Consider the following 18,904-nt stretch of genomic DNA (forward strand, 5'->3'; position numbering starts at 1 on the left):
CTTTCCCTAAACAGAACTATGGAACTATGATATCCATCCTAAAGGCTTTCTTTAAGGTTGTGCCCTGTCCCCTTCCAGGGTTGTTGCTTTAAAATACAAATTATAATTAAAATGAGGTAACTAGAAAATCACTAATACCTTAGTGGAAATAATACCGGGGGGTAAGAGAGGATATGACAGGTCCAGTGGAAAAAAAAAAGTAACCTTTTTTAAACCCCAAAGGGGAGGCGTGGTGAGAAATCCAAACAGATCTCTTCATGTTTTTGCCCAAAACTGCCTATGGATTCAACCTGTCAGCTAGGAATTGCTCTGTTCTCAGTATTGGCTCTCTGCCTGGAGAGAGGGGGTCTGGATCTGATAACTGAAGCCATGCTAGTGGTTCTATGGCATCAAGCCGATGAACAGACGCATGAGCACTGCTACTTTTAACCCAACTTTTACAAAAAGGTTACATGCCTTCTTAGGCTTCTAAGCAAATACTAGCATGTACCTTGTGAGAGTACCACTCAGAGTCCAGTTCTGCCAGATATGGTGGCTTTAATCCTAACTAATTTTCAAATACATATATATCTCACCCTATCCCTATTTCAACACCATAATCGTTGCCTCAGAAGTGTAACTGGAGCTCCTGGCACCGTTCCTGCAGTAGCATTCCACTCGAGGTTAAAGAATTTTAGGATAAGAGACGTGGCATGGTTTATGAGGAAGTACCATTCCAGGAGCTTTCCAAGCATAGGAAACATCAGGAGCTCTTCAAAACCCTCGATCTATGTTTTTAGTAAACATTTAAGTTTCACAGAGGACTTTGTTCAAAACCAGCAACAACCAAAGTAATACTAGCCATAATAACTCATTAGTCACATTTTACTTACCTTGGATAATTAACTCTACTTCTTTTCTGCTTATTCCAGCCTGGTTAATCCCTTCACACACATAAATACCCGAATCTTCCATTTTTGTAGACGTTAAGGTGAGAGTGGAATTCTCAGAAAGAGGCTGTAGATGCCCATTATTTAGCTGCCTGCTCCACAGGATTTTCGGAGCTGGAAGGCCATTGCTAGAGCACGTCATATTCACAGCACTACCTTCCTCCAGGATGGAGGAGGGGCTGACCAAGACGGCTGTATCCCTGGGGGCAACTGAAAAGGTAGGGACACTTGTTAGCTTGACCCTTTATACCATCAGTTCCAAACAGTCTTAATCATGTTGCAAAACTGAGCTATGAATTCAATGCTTTGGAACAGTTTATTAATGTTGATAACTTTACCAAAGGAAGGTTTCTGTCCCCATTTACTTAAGCAGACAGAATGTTGGGAGTAGAATGTGAACACATCATGGATGTTTCCTAATAGAAATAAGTTCTGCAGAAAGTCTCTTACTACCAAAGAATGGATGATCATTGATAGTGTATATTGACATTTATGGTACATTAAACATGACCAAAAATTATCTGAATCCCCTATGAGAAGGTGGAGTTTATTTTTCCACCTCTCTAATCTTGGCTGGCCTGTTGACTCACTTTGACCCATAGAACATAAAAGAAGTAACACTGTAGGACTTCCAAGCTTGAGCCTGCTTTCATTATCACCCCTCCCAAATGCTGCACTCGGTGACTAAACCTACTCCACCTTCCTTCAGGGGGAACAGCACATGGAGAAAGGGAGGTCCAGAAACCCCCAAGAAGGTCCAGACATATGAATGAGTCCATCTGTGACCAGCCATCCCCCACTGACCTGCCAATTGACTGAAAATGCATGGGTGAGTTCATCGGATACCACAGTGAGGAGATGAACTGCCCATCTGACCCCTTCTAGAATTGCCAACTCATCAAATCATAAGCTAATAAATGATTATTGTTTTAAGTGTTAGGAGTGGTTTGTTATAATAGTTATTTTCAAATTTCTTCCCCAGTGACTTTTTTTTTCCCACAGAGGTTTTAGCTCTTAACCTCATGTTAACTATTGCCTGACAAACATGATAAGAAATCCATATTAAATGGTGGCTACATCACACATGTACGTACCGTTAACATAAAGCGCCTGTGTACTCTGCCTTTGTTTGGGTTCAAATTCCATTTCACCAATATGTAACTGAGCTAGACAAACAAGAACTTTTCCAGTATCTTCAGTGGTGGGGATGAAGGTCATTTCCAAACTCTTCGTCTCTAGAGATTTCTTGTCCATGTCCTCCAGAAAGGTTTTACTCTCTATGAGACTCTCCCCCTTAAATAATTCAATCTCCAGCCCGTCAGAAGGATACACGTTAGGAACCTCGCAGCTCACAGTGACTGGGTTTCCACTCACAAGGAGGCCACTCATCTCAATCTCTGGATCTCTAGGGAATGCTGCAAATATAATGTAAAAATGATGTTTACATGTGAACGTTCAAAGGAAAAATGGGACTAATCTCTATTAAATGCAAAGGTCTCAAAATGGCAGTTTTAACTCACTTGGGATAGAATGAACACCAATACATAAATAATGACATTAAGTATACATATTTATGACATTAAATATAAGTAATGCTATTAACAAAATTACTGAATACATGAATCAACTGAGAAAGAAATATACTTCCTATTTTTCTCTTCTTAGTGTTGCAATCTTTCTGACAGCCATGGCCTATCTTTTGAATCAGGAACGAGTTTCCACCATCTTATTTAGCAACTGTACATTTTACATGTTTTAACTATTTCCCATGATGCATTGAATATTAACTGTGTTGTTCTCTTAATATGCATTATCTCAGTCTTGAAAACAGCTTGATAAACTAGGTATCATTTAACTTATTTTGCAGGTAGGAAAACTTAGAATTTATTTTATAGTTAGGAAAACTTATAAACCTCATAGAAGCTCAGAGACTCTCATTAGGCATTGTATATATTAACCCACTGAGTTGAGGTCAGAACCCGTATTTCTTTTTTTTTAATATGTTATGTTGGTCACCATAGAGTAAATCATTAGTTTTTGACGTAGTGTTCCATGATTCATTGTTTGCGTGTAACACCCAGTGCTCCATGCAATACATGCCCTCCTTAATACCCATCACTGGGCTAACCCATCCTCCCACCCTCCTCCCCTCTAAAACCCTCAGTTTGTTTCTCAGAGTCCATAGTCTCTCATGCAGAACCCATATTTCTCTGAGCTCAGAACCCAGGCTTGGTTTCACAGAGCTGCGAAGCCTCTGGGTATCAAATCAGACCTACAGGGCAGTTCTCAATTTAGACATTTTAATTTCCAATGGCCAGGTTTAGACAGTAAATTTTAAATATTTCTCAGACAGTATGGGTAGTTAACAAAGAACTATGAGATTTAGATTCTAAATAATTATAGTGCGTCTTATGAAAACCAATAAAAATAAGACTAAAATAATTATCAAGAATAAGAGCAACGGTAAAATCTTTTTCTCCTCGAGCAAATGTTGTTAAATTTTCAGATATTTCCATATTGCAGTAAGGCTGTACCGCGGGTTCTCATTTCTGTTGGAAATGTGCCCTACGTCAGCAGATCCTGGATTCTGGGGAATATGAGAATACAATAAAATTTACCCTTATTTTGAGAGATTCAAATCCCTTCACAGACGTACTTTTAACTCATGCTGAACAAAATCCTGATGGGTAACACAAGTTTGGGCAGGTTTTCTGGTAGAAAATGTTCTATTTTCTCTTGAATTCTGCTGACTAAAACAAGGCAGAATAACCCTCTCAAAAAGTAATCTGTTTTCAGGTCGCTTTGCATATTTTGTCATTCATTCGTTATCACAGAGAAATTCCAGCAACGTCAAATTCGTAGAGATCTGAGGTTGTACCTGGTTTTTATCAAGGTCACAGGAACAGTAAGGAAAAGTGCAGCGGCTGTGTGCAGCCTGATCGAGATTAAGATTGAGTGCTAACTCCTGGTTCTGTTTCTCACCTGAGCAGCAGCCACTGGCCATCCCCGAGGGCCAATATAACTACCTGTTTTCATTTTTGGCTTTCTCCTGCTCCCCACTGCCTCATTTTTTCCCCATCCTACCAATCAGCTTTCCAAAGGTGCCTTCAAAACATTAGGCTTGGGCCTCACCCTCTGTTCAAATAGCTGAGCTGTAGGAAGCCCTCTCCAGGCATCTGAATGGGCGTTGACGTCCACTGCTTGCTCGCTACTACTTCTGAACACCCCCTGTACACACAGAGGGGATGGGAAGCAGCGGACATGCAGTATGTTCAAGTGCATGACGACAGAGTATCGACGAGACACAAACTAAGGACTGCGGATGCTGTGTACCTATGTGATATACACTTAAGATTTGGGCCAATTAAGTTGCATCAAAAATTCTGGTTCAAAGATTTAGGAACCATTCACGATGCTAAATTCCCTTTCTTTCTTTCTCTTTTTTTTTTTTTTAAGATTTTATTTATTTATTTGACACAGAGAGAGACAGCCGGCGAGAGAGGGAACACAAGCAGGGGGAGTGGGAGAGGAAGAAGCAGGCTTCCAGCGGAGGAGCCTGATGTGGGGCTCGATCCCAGAACGCCAGGATCACGCCCCTAGCCAAAGGCAGATGCTTAACGACTGAGCCACCCAGGCGCCCCTAAATTCCCTTTCTAAACACATGGATCTTTTTGTGTATCACAGACTTGCATTCTGTTTCTTTCAATAAAATCGAGGGGGGAAAACAGTAAACAATTCTGGAAAACACTTACAGTAGAGGTCCACACTGATTCTCTTTTCCAGTTTCTTACGGCCACAGGTCACAGTGCACAGGTAAGAATGTTCATTCTCAAAACTCACAGGGCTCAGGGTCAGTGTGGACTTGGTCCCTTCAGTCTTCACCTGCCCACTCAGAGGGCTGTCTATCTGGGTTCTCCAAGAGAAAGATGGGGACTCGCAGCCTGTGACACCACAAGTCAACACAACTGAGTCACCAATCTGAGCAATAACCTGGGGTCCGGGGGAGATCTCAACAGTGAATGGTTTCTCTGGAGGAAAAAGAACAAGACATAAAGAAGATAAGATTCTTTTCTACCTTCACCACATTCCAATATATGGTCTTTCCTCCCCCCCTCCAATCTCTTTTTAGCTAACATCTGTGCCAAGAAGAAATTACTCCTTTCCACCTTGGGACCAGCCGGAAAGACGTTTTTAAAGAATGAACCTACGAGAGTTCATTGACTCATTCATTCAACAGAATGAATGTGGATAAAAACTTGTCAGGACAGAAGCTGGCATCTTTTCATGACAATAATTCAGTCTCTCCTCAGCCGCAATTTGTCAAATCCCTGTAATAGTGGACAACAGCTCAAACAATTTAAGAGGTTCCAGTGTATAAGCATTGTGTAAACCACTTTGCATGTATTAATTATCTCATTTAATTCTCACAACTCAATTCTTCTCTTTCACTTTCTCCTGCTTCTTTTTGTCTTCCTCTTCCTCTTCCTTCTTCTCCCATCACCCTCCTGTCCTCCTTCTCCTTAGGGAAATTTAGGCTCAGAAATGCTAAGTAACTTTATCTAGTTTGCAAGTGGCAAAATTAAGACGTGAAGCCAGGTGGGTCTGATTCGAGATCCCAGCTTTTCAGTTGCTTGAACAACTAAATCAAGTCATCCTCATGTGGAGATAAAGCAAAATCTAAAAGAGGTTGTGAAAAAAAGCTACAAAAATATGTCTTCCGATTAGATGCAATACCCATTATGGACCAGCGCTTAGAGTTTCTGTGCCAACAGTATAAAGTTATACCATTGAAAGCACACAGAATCACACTGAAAGCAAAGTCAAAATCTAAACACGAAAACGACACGCAAGCTACCTCTGAAATTTGTTTGATGCAATACAAAAATACTTTCAATTAATTCAGGGGTTGAAAACTGAGATAGGAGGGCAAACTGCTAAGGTTCAAATATCCAGAGGAGCTCTTTGGCTGCCAGTGCTGTCTCTGCTGGACCCACAGGCTGCTTTGGGATGCTTCCTGGCTGGGGAAAAAGGGAATTTCAAATCTCCACTCCCTGTTCCCTGAAGACAGTGAGAGTGGTTGAGTAATCCTGAAAGGGACAGAGGAGACTCCATAAAAAATCAGTAAAATTGTTCCCCCAAATAGCAGACTGGAGATGGAGGAAAGAAGTCTCAGCATATAAGTAATCCAAACACACCACATTTTGCAGGTTTCTCACCTGCGCCAGGAGGTTATTTTTCTCTTTGGTCTTTCTCACTGTGACATTGTAGTAGCTTCCCAAGAAGATACTTTCCTCAAATTACCTCAATGAATTGATATGCTTCTAGACTTTGAAAAAGAGAGATCATTCAGAATAATAACCAGAGTTTCCGAATTCCTTATATGCTAGTGTGGGAATGGGGAACTTGAAAACAGACCCACTTCCTGCCTGAGAAGCTCTCTCATATCATTTTTTTCAATGGGTGCGTCTGTTACCAGGCGAACTCGAGACCCCTGTGGAGTGATTCTTAGGTAACTGAAAGGTCCTTTCAAAGTTCAATTCTCTCTTCAGTACTTAAGGTTGTTAGTATCCTGTGACGCAAAATTCAAAACAGCCCTCTCGAACCCCAGAGTGCATTTCCTTTTCACACTGAAATGGGATCTAGTTTATTATGGGGTGGAGTTATCCAGAATGGGTGATTAGTTTCCCATGATTTTATTAGTTTAATACTTTCCTGGTCTTTTGAGAACAGTAACCTAACACCCAACTGAGTTAATCTACTGATGGCAAGTCTCAATTTTATTGTTTTAACCATTCAAATTTAAACCTTATGTTTTCGTATTCTAAAATTTTGTATTACTCATATTTACAATCTATGCAATCAAGTTTTACTGGGCACCTATTTTGTGGTAAACACCCAAATATTAAAACACACACACACAGAGTTCCTGACTTTAAGGAGCTTGCAGTTTAATGAAAAGACATATTCAAATAGATACATTATTTTGGCTCTTACTAAATTATATTAAAATTATCTACTTACATGCCTCTCTTTCCTCCCTACATTACAAGCTCTTTAAGGGCAGTCACCCTTACTCTTTCATGTCTGCCCCCATAGCACCAAGCACAATTCTTGGATTCTTGGACAAGGGCTCTTGATTAATATGTGTTGAACTAAACAGAAGTACACAAACTTCGATAAAGAAGTGTTGAGTGTAGACAAAGGGAGGAATAACCAGTTTTGCCTAACACAATCTGGAATCGGAAGGCTGACATGAGCTTTGTCTTGAAGGATGGCTAAGACTTTGCCAGGTAAAGGAAGGGCACTCCAGGCAGAAGAAGCAACATGGACAGAGTTACAGGGACACCAACGAAGCTACAAAGGTAGTTTCTGACCAGATTATGAAGAGTTTTATTTTAAGAAATGCACATTTTAAATTACATGCAATTAGGATTTGGTTGAAGTCATATATAACGAGCACCTTTTTTGTTTAAGGTATATACTTTGATAGCATTGCGTAGGGTTGATTATCTTGCAGACAGAACGATAGCAGGATAACCATTTGAAGACAATTAGCTATTTAGTTGAAAAGTCAGTGTTTTGATTAAAACGGGTCTGTGTTAGAATCATAGTAAATGCCCCTAGTGAGCGATTTGACTCTAGGCAAAGTATGAACTATGCTGAACATGTTTTTATTTACCTCATAAGATGGTGGTAAAGACTAACAAGACAACATATATGAAGTGGAAAGCAGAATTCCCAGCAAATATGAGGTATATGATTGGGAGGAGCCATTATTCATTTCCGTGAGACAATATGCTCTCATCTGCAAAATGAGTATAAAATACTTACTCTTTAGTTATTTCTTGAAGATTACAGCTAATGGATATAAGTGCCTGGCATATAGCCAGTGGTCAATGAATGCTGTTATTTAAAAACATCTTGCCAGAGGCCAAGTCACAGATGGTAAGCTAAGGCAACAGCAAGAGGGTTGAAAACCTGAACACAAATTCTAAGGATCATTTTGAGGAAGAAATGACAGGTTTGGTGATATGGAATGGGGACATGAATTTGGGAGTAAGCAGCATATAGTGGCTCAAATATTGGGAGTCCAGAGTGAGTAGAGATGAGGACAGATGTGGTAACCTGAGAATATTAATATTCAGGGGGCAGAAGGAAAAGAGAAAGAAAAGGAATGAGGCAGGGAAGGAATGGTGAGATTCAGAAATGCAGAGCCATGTGAGCTCTGGGAGGAAAGACTTCTGAGAAGTAGGAATAAGATGGATATACAATTGTGCTAAAGGACATGACATCAGATGGGTCATTAATAAAACTTAAGGAAGCCTGTTGGCATTGAAGCTGTTTCCCTATGGCACAAACCCCCATTGTAGCACCTTTATCATTCTTTTCTCACAGTCTACTTACCTTCAACAATTAATTCCACCTCTGTTCCATCTTTCCCAACCTGATTGACTCCTTCACACACATAAATTCCAGAATCTTCTATCCTCATAGCAATTAAAGTCAGAGTTGCATTCCCAGAAAGGAGCTGTAGATTCCCATTATCTAATTTTTTGCTCCAGAAAATCTGTGGGGCTGGGAGACCCTCACTGGAACATGTCATTGTCACAGAACCACCTTCTTGCAGCCTTGTGTAAGGATTCACAAAGATAACTGTGTTCTTGGGTGAGACTGAAAAAGAAGGGCACAAGATTAGTAACTGCTAGGCATTATCTTGATCCAACAAGGATAATATATTTCTCTCACAGACTGTTCATAGGCTTTCACAAATTTGACGAACTTACTCTCAAATTAGTGTAAAATCAATAGTGTGGGGTCATAAAAAGCAATCAATCCAATTTCTGACTAACCTGAGTGAGTTACTTTTTTTGATGTTTGGTGTTTTCAGATGGCCATAGATACTCAGAAATTAAGAAAGACCCTTAGAGTAACGTGGTTCAATCTCCCAGATAAGGTAGAAGTCCTCTTAGTACCCTTGCCAAGTGCTCATTTGAGTTGGCTTCAACACTTCTGGTTGAGGGAATCGCTCCCTTACAAAATAGTCTATTTGATTTGAGGACAGCTCTAATTATTAGAACAATTGAACTGAAACCTTCCTCTTTGTAAACAAATTTCACACAATGGCCACAGTTCAGTCCTCAGCTGTTACAGAATAAATCAAATAAATCCCTTTTTCACATGACTGTCTTTCAAGTACTTAATGATAGCTCTCTTTTCCAAGTTTTGTATTCTCTAGGAAAAATACCCCCTCTCTTGACTATGCTTTTCAAAATATTGATAAAAGCCTTTCCATCTCATTCTCTTTCAGCTAAACATGCTATAGATGGCAATACTCCTTTTAAATGTAGTGTCCCAAGAAAAACACAGCATTTTGGTCTAGAATGGAATACAGTGAGCCCACTCCCACACAATTCTGGGACTACAAGCCGGCCTCAAATTCTCCCCGCCCCCCCATGCCCCGCCCGCCCCGCCCAGTGTCAGGGAATGTGGAGGTAATCAAACTTCATCTCCACTCTCCCACCCAATGCACATGTGTATGTGTGAGCACGTGCACATGCAGACGAGCACATGAGCGTGCACACACACGCACACACACACACAGAACAAGTGCTCACCTTGTAAAATCTCTATAACTTAATATTTCAGGGCATATTATAAGAGTTTGCAAAACATGATTAAAAACATCTTCTCATTTGAGCCCACTTCCTACTACCTACTACTATTATCACTCCCCTTTGACAGATTGGGAAATAAGGAAATTAAGTGACCCAAGCTCACACAGTTAATGGAGCCAGAAGTTTTCTCAACCCAAATCCAGTGCTCTTGTCATCGAATTATTCTGTTGACAAATATCAAATTCTCGATGAATAAAAGTGGAGTAAAAACTATAAACAAGTGCCTTCCCGACTTCAGCTGTCTAAATTCCCATAAAGACTAGACACATCACACAAGTACTTACTGTAAACTTGAAGTTTTTTTGTAGTCTCCCTTTCTTTGGGCTCAAAGTCAATTTCCTCAATGTTTAATTTCGCTCGGCAAACAAGAGCTTTCCCAATATCCTCTTTGTCAGGAATGAAGGTTGCCTCCAAACTCTTGGTCTCCAGGGACTTCCTGTCCATAGGCTCTAGAAATTCCCTACTCTTTAGGAGATCATTGCCCTTCAGCAAATTTATCTCCAGCCTGTCAAATGGGTAAACATCAGGGACCAAACATGTGACTGTGACTGGCTTCTTAAGTTCTAGGGGGCCACTCAGATGGATCTCTGGGTCCTTAGGGAAAGCTGCAAAGGTCAAGCAAATACACATGAGCGGGCTTTCTGTTCATGTAATACAAGGTCTTTTACTGATTCAATGCAATGCAAACCAAGTCTAATGTTTCTGTTAATACAGTCTTAATTCATTGTTCAAATAGCCTTCTATGGTTTTGGGTGGGTTCACAAATCAGAATCAATCACCTTTTAGAGAGCTTTTCAGCACTCATCCTACATGTACTAAGGGTTGCCTATTATTAGAGTAAAAGAAGGGAGAAGTAATTAATGTTTATTGAATACTTTTATGTGCCTGTCACTGTGCTATTCATCAAATATAAATAATTTTATTGTAACTCTAAGACATAGAGAGCACATTTCACAGATATGAAAACACAGACTTAGCACTTTTACATAACTTGCCAAAGGTCACACAGCTAGTAAATGGCAAGTCCGGGACCTCACTCAGGATTTCTATTATTCCGTACTGCTGCTGAAGATTTACATTGTATCACATTCTCTTATCTTAGGGCAGAGACATGTCCACTTTACAGATAAGGAAACTGAGGCTCAGAATATCATTGCAAAGAACAGTTATTGGGCACCATATGCTAGGAAATGAAGAGAGAGACATTAAATAATTGGTTCCTGAAAAATGATGTCTCTGCCAGGAATTCATCCACCAGGAAGGTCCACCTGTGCAATCTTCAAATTCTGGAAGGGAGATTTGCCTCCTGCAATGCCTAACTCTCTCCAGCACTGAGTAACCAGCACACCACTTGAACCTTCCAGTGCCAAGGGAACAGGGAACGTGTTATTTCGGTCAGCTATTCTTCCTTTGCAAGGGCTACCTTTTCATTACAAACTCTCATGATGGTAACACATTGGCCGGATTCAGGACTCTGTACAATAAGAACACAAAGGGCCCAGCTCTAAAGAATATTACAATCAAATGTGGAATGGAGACAGGATTGCTAAGCATAATGAGAGACAGATATTCTTGAAGAAAAACCTCAGGAAAGATAATTAAAACCAGAAGGGTCTTTATTCCTCTTTTTAAAATCTTCAGCTATTTGATACTTGAGAGCAAAGGCAAAGGAACTGGAAATGCTTTGCTATGTGAAAAAAACAGTATTTTTAATTTTTCCACCCATAATTTCTATCCCTCATATTCTGTAAGAAATGTGCCCATAATCCACATAATTTGCTGTCAGGTAATATAAGAACTTGCTACTTTTCCCTGTATTTACATAAGGGGGCCTTGCAAGGACTCAGGAGGTTGCACAGACAAACTGTGCGTGTACAACTGGCATAATTGAAAGCAGCCGGCCAGGCATGGTTTCTCGGGACGCATTAGCAACACATGGGGCTTATTGAAGAATCAATTACGGATGCCAGGCAAAGCTGAGCTCCACCATAGCAGAAGGGAAACAAAATAATTATAAGATAATCAAATGGGGTCTTGATGAAGAGATGGCCATAAAGGATTGCAAGGTTTTTTTGTTTTGTTTTTCTGAAAGAATAGTCATCAGTAACCAAAGGCAAGGTTTTTATTTCAGGTTGGTTCTTAACTCCTCTTGCTAGCTTTATATGCTGGATCAAGAATGGATTGGCATGCTTTTGGTAGAATGGCAAACTAGGGATGTTTATTAACATTCATGAGGCAAATCTAATTCATTACACCAATAACCTTGAGGTTGAGTGGTTGAGCATTAAGGCTTAATGGCACCAAAAACAAAAACAACCCTTCTAAATTCATCTGTACCAAAGTCAAATGACTGAAATGTTTGCAGATACTTTCTCTATGTCTAAGGGAAAACTCTTGTACAGAAGCCTATTACTAAATTACAGATCTCCTACTTAAGCTGATTTTAAGCATGAAATTGCGTAAGAATAAATAAGTGGAAAATCCCTGAAGAATGGAATTCATAAACCATTTAGGCGTATGACCAAGAAAACATGTAAGGATATAATCAAATAGAAATTTTTGGAAAAGAAGATGTAAAAACTTCAGAGATCTTCATTTTATGGCTAAGAAAAGAAAAGCCCAGAGAGGTTGAGCCTTACACTTGGTCACTATGTGGCAGAGTTAGAAATAAAGGCAAGGTTTGGATTCCTTTTCTAGTGTTAGTGGTCTTCACTTTCTTGGGGCAGTATGTCCTCTAGTCAAGAATCTGGACATGAATATCCTTTAATTTTTTTTCTTTTAAAAATATCCTTTCTAAAAAGAAACTTATTTTAAAGCAAAATTAAGAGAAAATCAAAGATCTTCTGAAGTACTTACAATAAATCTCCACCTGAATTCCTTTTTCCAGTTTCTTAGATGCACAAGTCGCTGTGCACACGTAAGCATGTTCGTTGTTGAAACTAACAGGATCCATGGTCAATGTGGACTTGGTCCCCTCATTTCTCACCTTCCCATTCAGTGGACTGTCTATCTGGGTTCTCCAAGAGAAAGATGGGGACTCACAGCCCGTTGTACTGCAAGTCAGTGAAATGACATCACCAATCTGAGCAACAACTCTGTGTTCGGGGAAGATCTCCATTTTAAAAGCTTGAGCTGTGAAGACAAAAAGAGAAAAGCAAACTTTGTTTAGTATTCTACTCCCTCTGCTCTGTTCTAGTATAATGTCCAACCTACAATCTGGCTGATCTCTTTCCTAAATTTTGAACTAACTGCAAGGCAGCCAAAAAGCACTGGAGTCACTGCCAAAGGTATTGGAATCATGGAGAACTCTCAGTCCTGACCTTGATGACCATCTATGAAAATTGTTTTGGTATTTGCAAAGTTTAAGCTCATTATCAAGTACAGGAAACTGAAGAGAGAGACCTCAGTAGAGATAGAATCCAATTATTTATTTGACACCAGAAAAAGATAGCCGAAAAGCATTAATTTAAAGCTCCAACCATGACAATACCATGGTACACAGCTATACTCAATAGCACATTATGTGTTACATTAAATTATTTTCCCACTCCTTAAAAATCCTAGTGCCTTTCTTCACGACCATTGCACAACTGACTAAAGCCAAAATCAGAGCTGAAATGGAATGTGAGCATTTGGAACAGATCAAAGAAAAGAACTTACAAACTGCAAACACCATCCAAAGTACATTTGAGACTCCAAAGATCACGACCATCTTCCTAGGCATTTTTAGTTGCTGCTGTGATGAGAACATAGCGGTCCCCAAACCCTTCTTTCTGTCCCACCTGAAAGTGTCCTGGAAGAGGCTTTAGCCCCTAAAGCCAGGGAGGCTCAGTGAGGAGTGAAATGGAAAGTCTGCTCTTTATAAAGGGTCTTGTTGCAGAAGCACAGAGGCGGAGGGAAATCCCTTCAAGGGGAAACCCGGAGCAGAGCCAGAAAAAAAGTTTAACTGACACCCAGCCAAGTGCAGGATTAACCCCTTCATTTGCTCCCAGTACTGAAACTACTCTCTCTGCCCTGGAAAAATGAAACACTTCCAAGGTGATAAAATTAAAGCTTTTCCTGGTTTTCACTCCAAAAGGATATCTTTACAAGAAAAATACAAGGGAACTCTCATTTCAGAATAAGGGAAAAGCAAGAGAGAGGAGGAGAGAGACAGAGACAGAAAGGGGAAGGGGGGGAGGAAGGGAGGGAGAAAAAGAATAGTAAATTATACTCTGGATTATGAAGTGGCTAAATAACCACTATGTCTTATGAACTGATTTTTCTCCATTAAGGCATATTTGCAAATTCTAAAATAAGGTCTAATTTTTCACTTACAAGTAAAAGGAAAAGGTCCTATCTTATGATGAATTATTTTTTTTTAAAGGAAGACCACATAACTTCCTAGTTTTATTCTTTCTATTCATAAAAATATTAATAAAAATAATTCTTTTGACGACAAACATCAACTTTCTAAAATGATTTCTGGAGTGGAAAGTAAAGGAATGTTACTAAAACAAGAGAATTTTTCCCTTTTGTTTCAGAAAAGTTACCAGTCCTTTGGTTCAGCCGCTTGTTGAACTGGAAGTCTTTCACAGACTTAAATTCATCTGAAGTGGTAAATCTCTTGGACTGGACCACAGACACAGTCAAAACATGAAAAATAATTTGGTTTTGTTATATGGGAGGTGATGATAACCAATCTGATGCTCTTCCTACCCCACCCCATCCTCCCCAGTGAAATTATTTTTTTAAAGCTGTTTTAAAAATGACTGGTTTAGCCTTGCACACACATAGCTCAAGTCTTTGCAAAATGCTTGCTAATCAAAAAGAAACCAGAATAGCCACTTCCTTGTATTATACACGTGCTGGTCTACCTCCTCCATTGGATCATCACTTCCTTTAATGACTGGGACCAGTTCTTATACATCATTTTATCTACTTCTGCCTTCCCAGTATCTAACGCATTGTTTTACACTTAGTAGACACAACAAAAGTACAGTAATAAATACTGTAAATTAAAAATTGGGAAAGAGACTTTCAAAATGCTAGCAAATCCTGTGTAAATCCTGAATGAGGAAAAGTTGTATTCTACAAGAAAATACCCAAGCTCATTGACTCGTGGGGATGTGTATAACAACCAGCCGGTGCTATGTAATGAAGGCCACAGCTGAAGTTTGGAAACTGCACCTGTCCCTACATGGCTGGAGAGGCTCTGGACATCCCCCTGGATACACATGAGAATGGACTCTTTAACGGACAAGGAAACAAAAAGAAGTGGGAGAAGCTATTCTGAGGCTCTGATATGTGTGACTTCACCTACCAAATATCCAGCAATCAGAAAAGTGGCTTCGGCAAAATTGGCTGGTAAACCAGTAACCTCGTCATTCACAAAGTTGTCACCATGGAAGACGATGATCTGAAACATTTTGTTGACTGCTTAACTTCAGAAGAAATCTAACGGGGATTAAAGAATTTTAATGCATTTCTTTGAGGTACAAAAACAAGTGACTGATAGGATCTAATGGGATCCCGAAGATCAAGTCATGGTAAATAACTTCAGTTCTGAGTTTGGATATGATTCCAAGTTTTGAACATTGAAGAAATATCTGATCTATCGAATTAGGTCATAATGCTTTCAGCAAAATATTTGATGACGTCCCTCATTATATCTTTGAGTTGCACATCATTTAAGCTCCCACCTGCTTCTTCCAGACTGAATTGATTGTACTCTTCTATGGCCACTCTACACGAATGTATACTGGTAACAGAGCACCTGTCATGTTACATTTATCTGTTAACACGTCTATCTTTCCCAACTTACAAATTCAGACGTTTTTGTTTTTCATCTTAGCATCTAGACCAAGATAAGGCATTCATTAAATTTTGTGGAATGACTGAATAGAGTTACAAGTGTAAGTACAACAGATCGGGACTAATCTGCCTGGATAGAGTGTTACTGTGTTTTGTCTTTGAAATTGTTCAGTTCAACATTTTTATCAGTAACACGGAAGACATGATTATCTAATTTATTCATAATAAAAGATTGGAAAAGATAGTTAACCTAAGAGGTGACAGAATCAAGATAAAGAAGAACTCAAAGGATGATGAAGTGAAATTTAATAGGAATGCATTAAAATCTAGTGTTTAAATGTAAGACATCAAAGACTTGAGTACAGGATGGAGAAGAGTTGACCACAATCCATAGGAAGATGGATTTCAGTGATCCGTAAAGTGAACACCAGTCAACATTGCCAAGAGAAACCAAAATAGATGAGTAAGCTCAAGCTGTACTCATAGCATTCAACCTTCTAATCACTGAGGCCATCCAGGACCATGCTGGGAACAGAGGTGCCTGATCCAGGATGCCATTTCTTATGACAGAGACAAAAGTAGAGAGTATTCAGAGGAAAGTGATGAGGATGGTAGATAGCTCCAAAATCCTTGATCTAGTAGGGAGCTGTTGAAGGAACAGTATGTTTTGTTTGGATAAGAGACACCTATGAAGCTATGTGATAACTGAATAACTGATATGGGAGGAAGGAATATGCTTGTTACTCCGTATTATACCAAGGGCTAAAGGTGGTACACGTTGGTATGTGGTTACTAGATTATTAACTGTAGGAGGGCCAGGAATATGTGTGTCCTTTTACCACAAGAGCTTCAGCACTTTTAACATAGTGACCAGTAGCTAGTAGGGGCTCAGTAAATCGATATCTAATGGATAAATACTTACAATTTGAAAGAGAACTTAACTCACAGCCCAATAGTCCTGAGTTCAAATCCAGATACTACGCTCAGGAATTGTAAAACCTTGCACAAGTATAGCTAGCCTCTCTGCACTTGTTTACGCATGCTCAAATAGGGGTAATAGTACTATCTGAAGTGGTTCACATGATGTTTATGACTAGCAAATGGGATCATGTGAAAACTCTTTAAATAAATATATAAAGTACCATATATGTGGCATGTAATAACATTAAGATACAGTCATATCGAGCTCAAAGAAAGGACTTTCTAGTTATTAAATCTTTTCAACAATGAAATGGGTCACCTCACGAATTCACCAAGTCTTAGTCATTGGAAGTGGTCAAGCAAGGTTGGATGACATCTCCAAACAATGTGGCAGAGGTCAAGTTTTGCCTTATAGAAGATATCCAATTGGATGGCCACGATGGTGCCCTCCACTGTTAGGATTCTTTCATTGTGGGCAGTGCTATTCATCCTTTCTGGCGTAATTTCATCAATCCCCTCATCGTCGTTATGAAAATTTTAAGCATCTTCTGATGCTTCTCCGGTTGGACTTGGAGATGCTTCAGGTGTACTTCTTTCAGCCTGTTTTAATAACTACTGAGTTTGTAGCAACTCCAATTCTTCATGACTTTCAAGTAGGCAATTTATTATCGGCCTCCCTGGAGCGGAGTTTCCTAACATCTTTTCTTAGGTGACCTAACACATCTGAGAGAAGTGACATTCCCAGTAGTAACAGTGGCTCATTATGACAGCAATTCTCACCTAGGTGAGAGAAAAAGCCATTCACTTTTTGGAGGGCATATCAGAAATGGGATTGGGAAGGTGACAAACCACTTCAGTACATTGTATCATGTCAACTTCTCCCCACTTTAAGAATTAAAGGATCTATGTTCATGATTCCATTTCGCTCTATGTTACAGAAATCTTTGACAGTGGCAAGACTAGTGTGAGGTTCAAGGAAACACAGTTCAAGGCTGGCTCAGCTACCTGGAGAAGACATCAAAGATGAAAATTGATTCTAGTTGCTGGTTCTGTCATCTTTGGCATGTGTCTAATCCTCATGATCCTAAGATTGCTGCTCTGTCTCCAAACATTTCATCTATACCTCAAGCAGGAAAATCAGAGAAAAATGAAGGGCAAGAGGACAAAGCCAGCGGAGTTTATCCCCTTTTAAAGAGCTTTCAATAAGTTCCAGGTGGTGACTTCCTCTTACAGCTCATTGAAAAGGTGGGAGATTGAATATTTTAACTGAATACATTGTTGCTCCCAAATAAATCAGGATGCTGTTTATAAGAAAAAGGGAAGAATGGATGATGAGTAGGTGATTAGCAGTGTTTGTCACAATTTCCTTTTTCAGTTCAAGTTACAAATGTTTATTGAGGAACTACTGCACAGACACTGTGCCAGCACTGGGAATATGTAAATGAAGACATGGACTCAGTTCCTATATTAGAATGAAGAACTGCACAGTATCCATAAAGAACTTTCAAATAGTTCAACTTGAGATTCAGAAGAGGAGCGATTTATTTACCTCTTGTCTGTAATTAAGGAATAACATTTTAGCAAACGAATAGAAGTTTGAAGTTTTCAGGAAAACGAACTACAGGAAGAATCATTGGTTAAAAGCCAAATTCACCATGGATTTATTGTGGCTTTCTGGAATTTTGAGAAAATTATTACTCATCATTAGGAGTAAAAAAATGTCTATTTAATAATACACGTGTACCTAATATGAGTGATTTACGAAATTTTTAATCTAACACTGAATTATTACATAAAATAATAATTGGAAAAATCTGTCACTATAGAAATTATTTCTCTTTTCCCTTTTGTAAATTTATTTATCAGAATTCAGAATTTTAATCATTTATGCTTTGACTATCGCAAATTTTCAAGTTCAACATTTTATATGGACAAAGGTGCCTTTGTGTATTCCAGTTCTCCTGTTGGGGGTGACCCTCCTCTATTCTCTGCTAATCCCCATCTCTGGCCTTAAACACCTGGCCTTGAAATTGTTCCCTTACTTATTATTTCCAGCATGTGCTTTGCTTTCTCAACAGATTTTAACACTTAGGGTGCAGAAGTCTTGCTTATTTTTACATATTACCTGGTCTGATGCTCTGACTGTCCCAAGTGTCTATGACAAGATGAGAAATAAACAACTACATGCTTTCTGGGCTGCTGGGTATTATCATATCCATAGATAATTAATTACTGAGGCAATAATCAGGACAGTTCATTTGGTTATTAAAACACTTCCCATTATGTAACTCTTTCCCTGAAGACTTTTCCAAAGTATTCTGAGATTATCGTCTGTGAGCCTCCCAGCAACCCTATGAGAGGAGTGAGGTGGCTGTTTTTGTCTTCATGGTGTTGATCAGAAAATCGAGGCTCAGAGAAGTATAATGAAGCAAGATCACACAGACAGGGAACTGAGTCTTTTTTTTTTTTTAAAGATTTTATTTATTTATTTGACAGAGACAGCCAGCGAGAGAGGGGAACACAAGCAGGGGGAGTGGGAGAGGAAGAAGCAGGCTCCCAGCGGAGGAGCCTGATGTGGGGCTCGAT

The 18,904-nt window shown here is 39.4% G+C and overlaps 1 protein-coding gene across 2 annotated transcripts in view; it reads right to left on the reverse strand.

Moving 5' to 3' along the window:
* The window catches only part of VCAM1 (vascular cell adhesion molecule 1), an 18,915-nt gene extending 5,467 nt beyond the window's left edge, over positions 1–13,448 (reverse strand). Inside the window, exons 1-7 of one of the 2 annotated variants that reach the window (XM_008697652.2) lie at positions 13,265–13,448; positions 12,461–12,736; positions 9,889–10,209; positions 8,334–8,600; positions 4,682–4,957; positions 2,024–2,344; positions 873–1,139 (exon numbers count right to left, since the gene is read on the reverse strand). In XM_008697652.2, the coding sequence (XP_008695874.1) occupies positions 873–1,139; positions 2,024–2,344; positions 4,682–4,957; positions 8,334–8,600; positions 9,889–10,209; positions 12,461–12,736; positions 13,265–13,355 (1,819 nt within the window). In that variant the 5' untranslated portion in view covers positions 13,356–13,448. The remainder of the gene's footprint in view (positions 1–872; positions 1,140–2,023; positions 2,345–4,681; positions 4,958–8,333; positions 8,601–9,888; positions 10,210–12,460; positions 12,737–13,264) is intronic. The other variant, XM_008697651.2, reaches the window with a different exon arrangement.
* Between the last annotated feature and the right edge of the window lie 5,456 nt (positions 13,449–18,904).

The sequence above is a fragment of the Ursus maritimus genome, unplaced genomic scaffold (genome assembly GCF_017311325.1).
Source record: "Ursus maritimus isolate PB19 unplaced genomic scaffold, ASM1731132v1 scaffold_12, whole genome shotgun sequence".
NCBI lineage: Eukaryota > Metazoa > Chordata > Mammalia > Carnivora > Ursidae > Ursus > Ursus maritimus.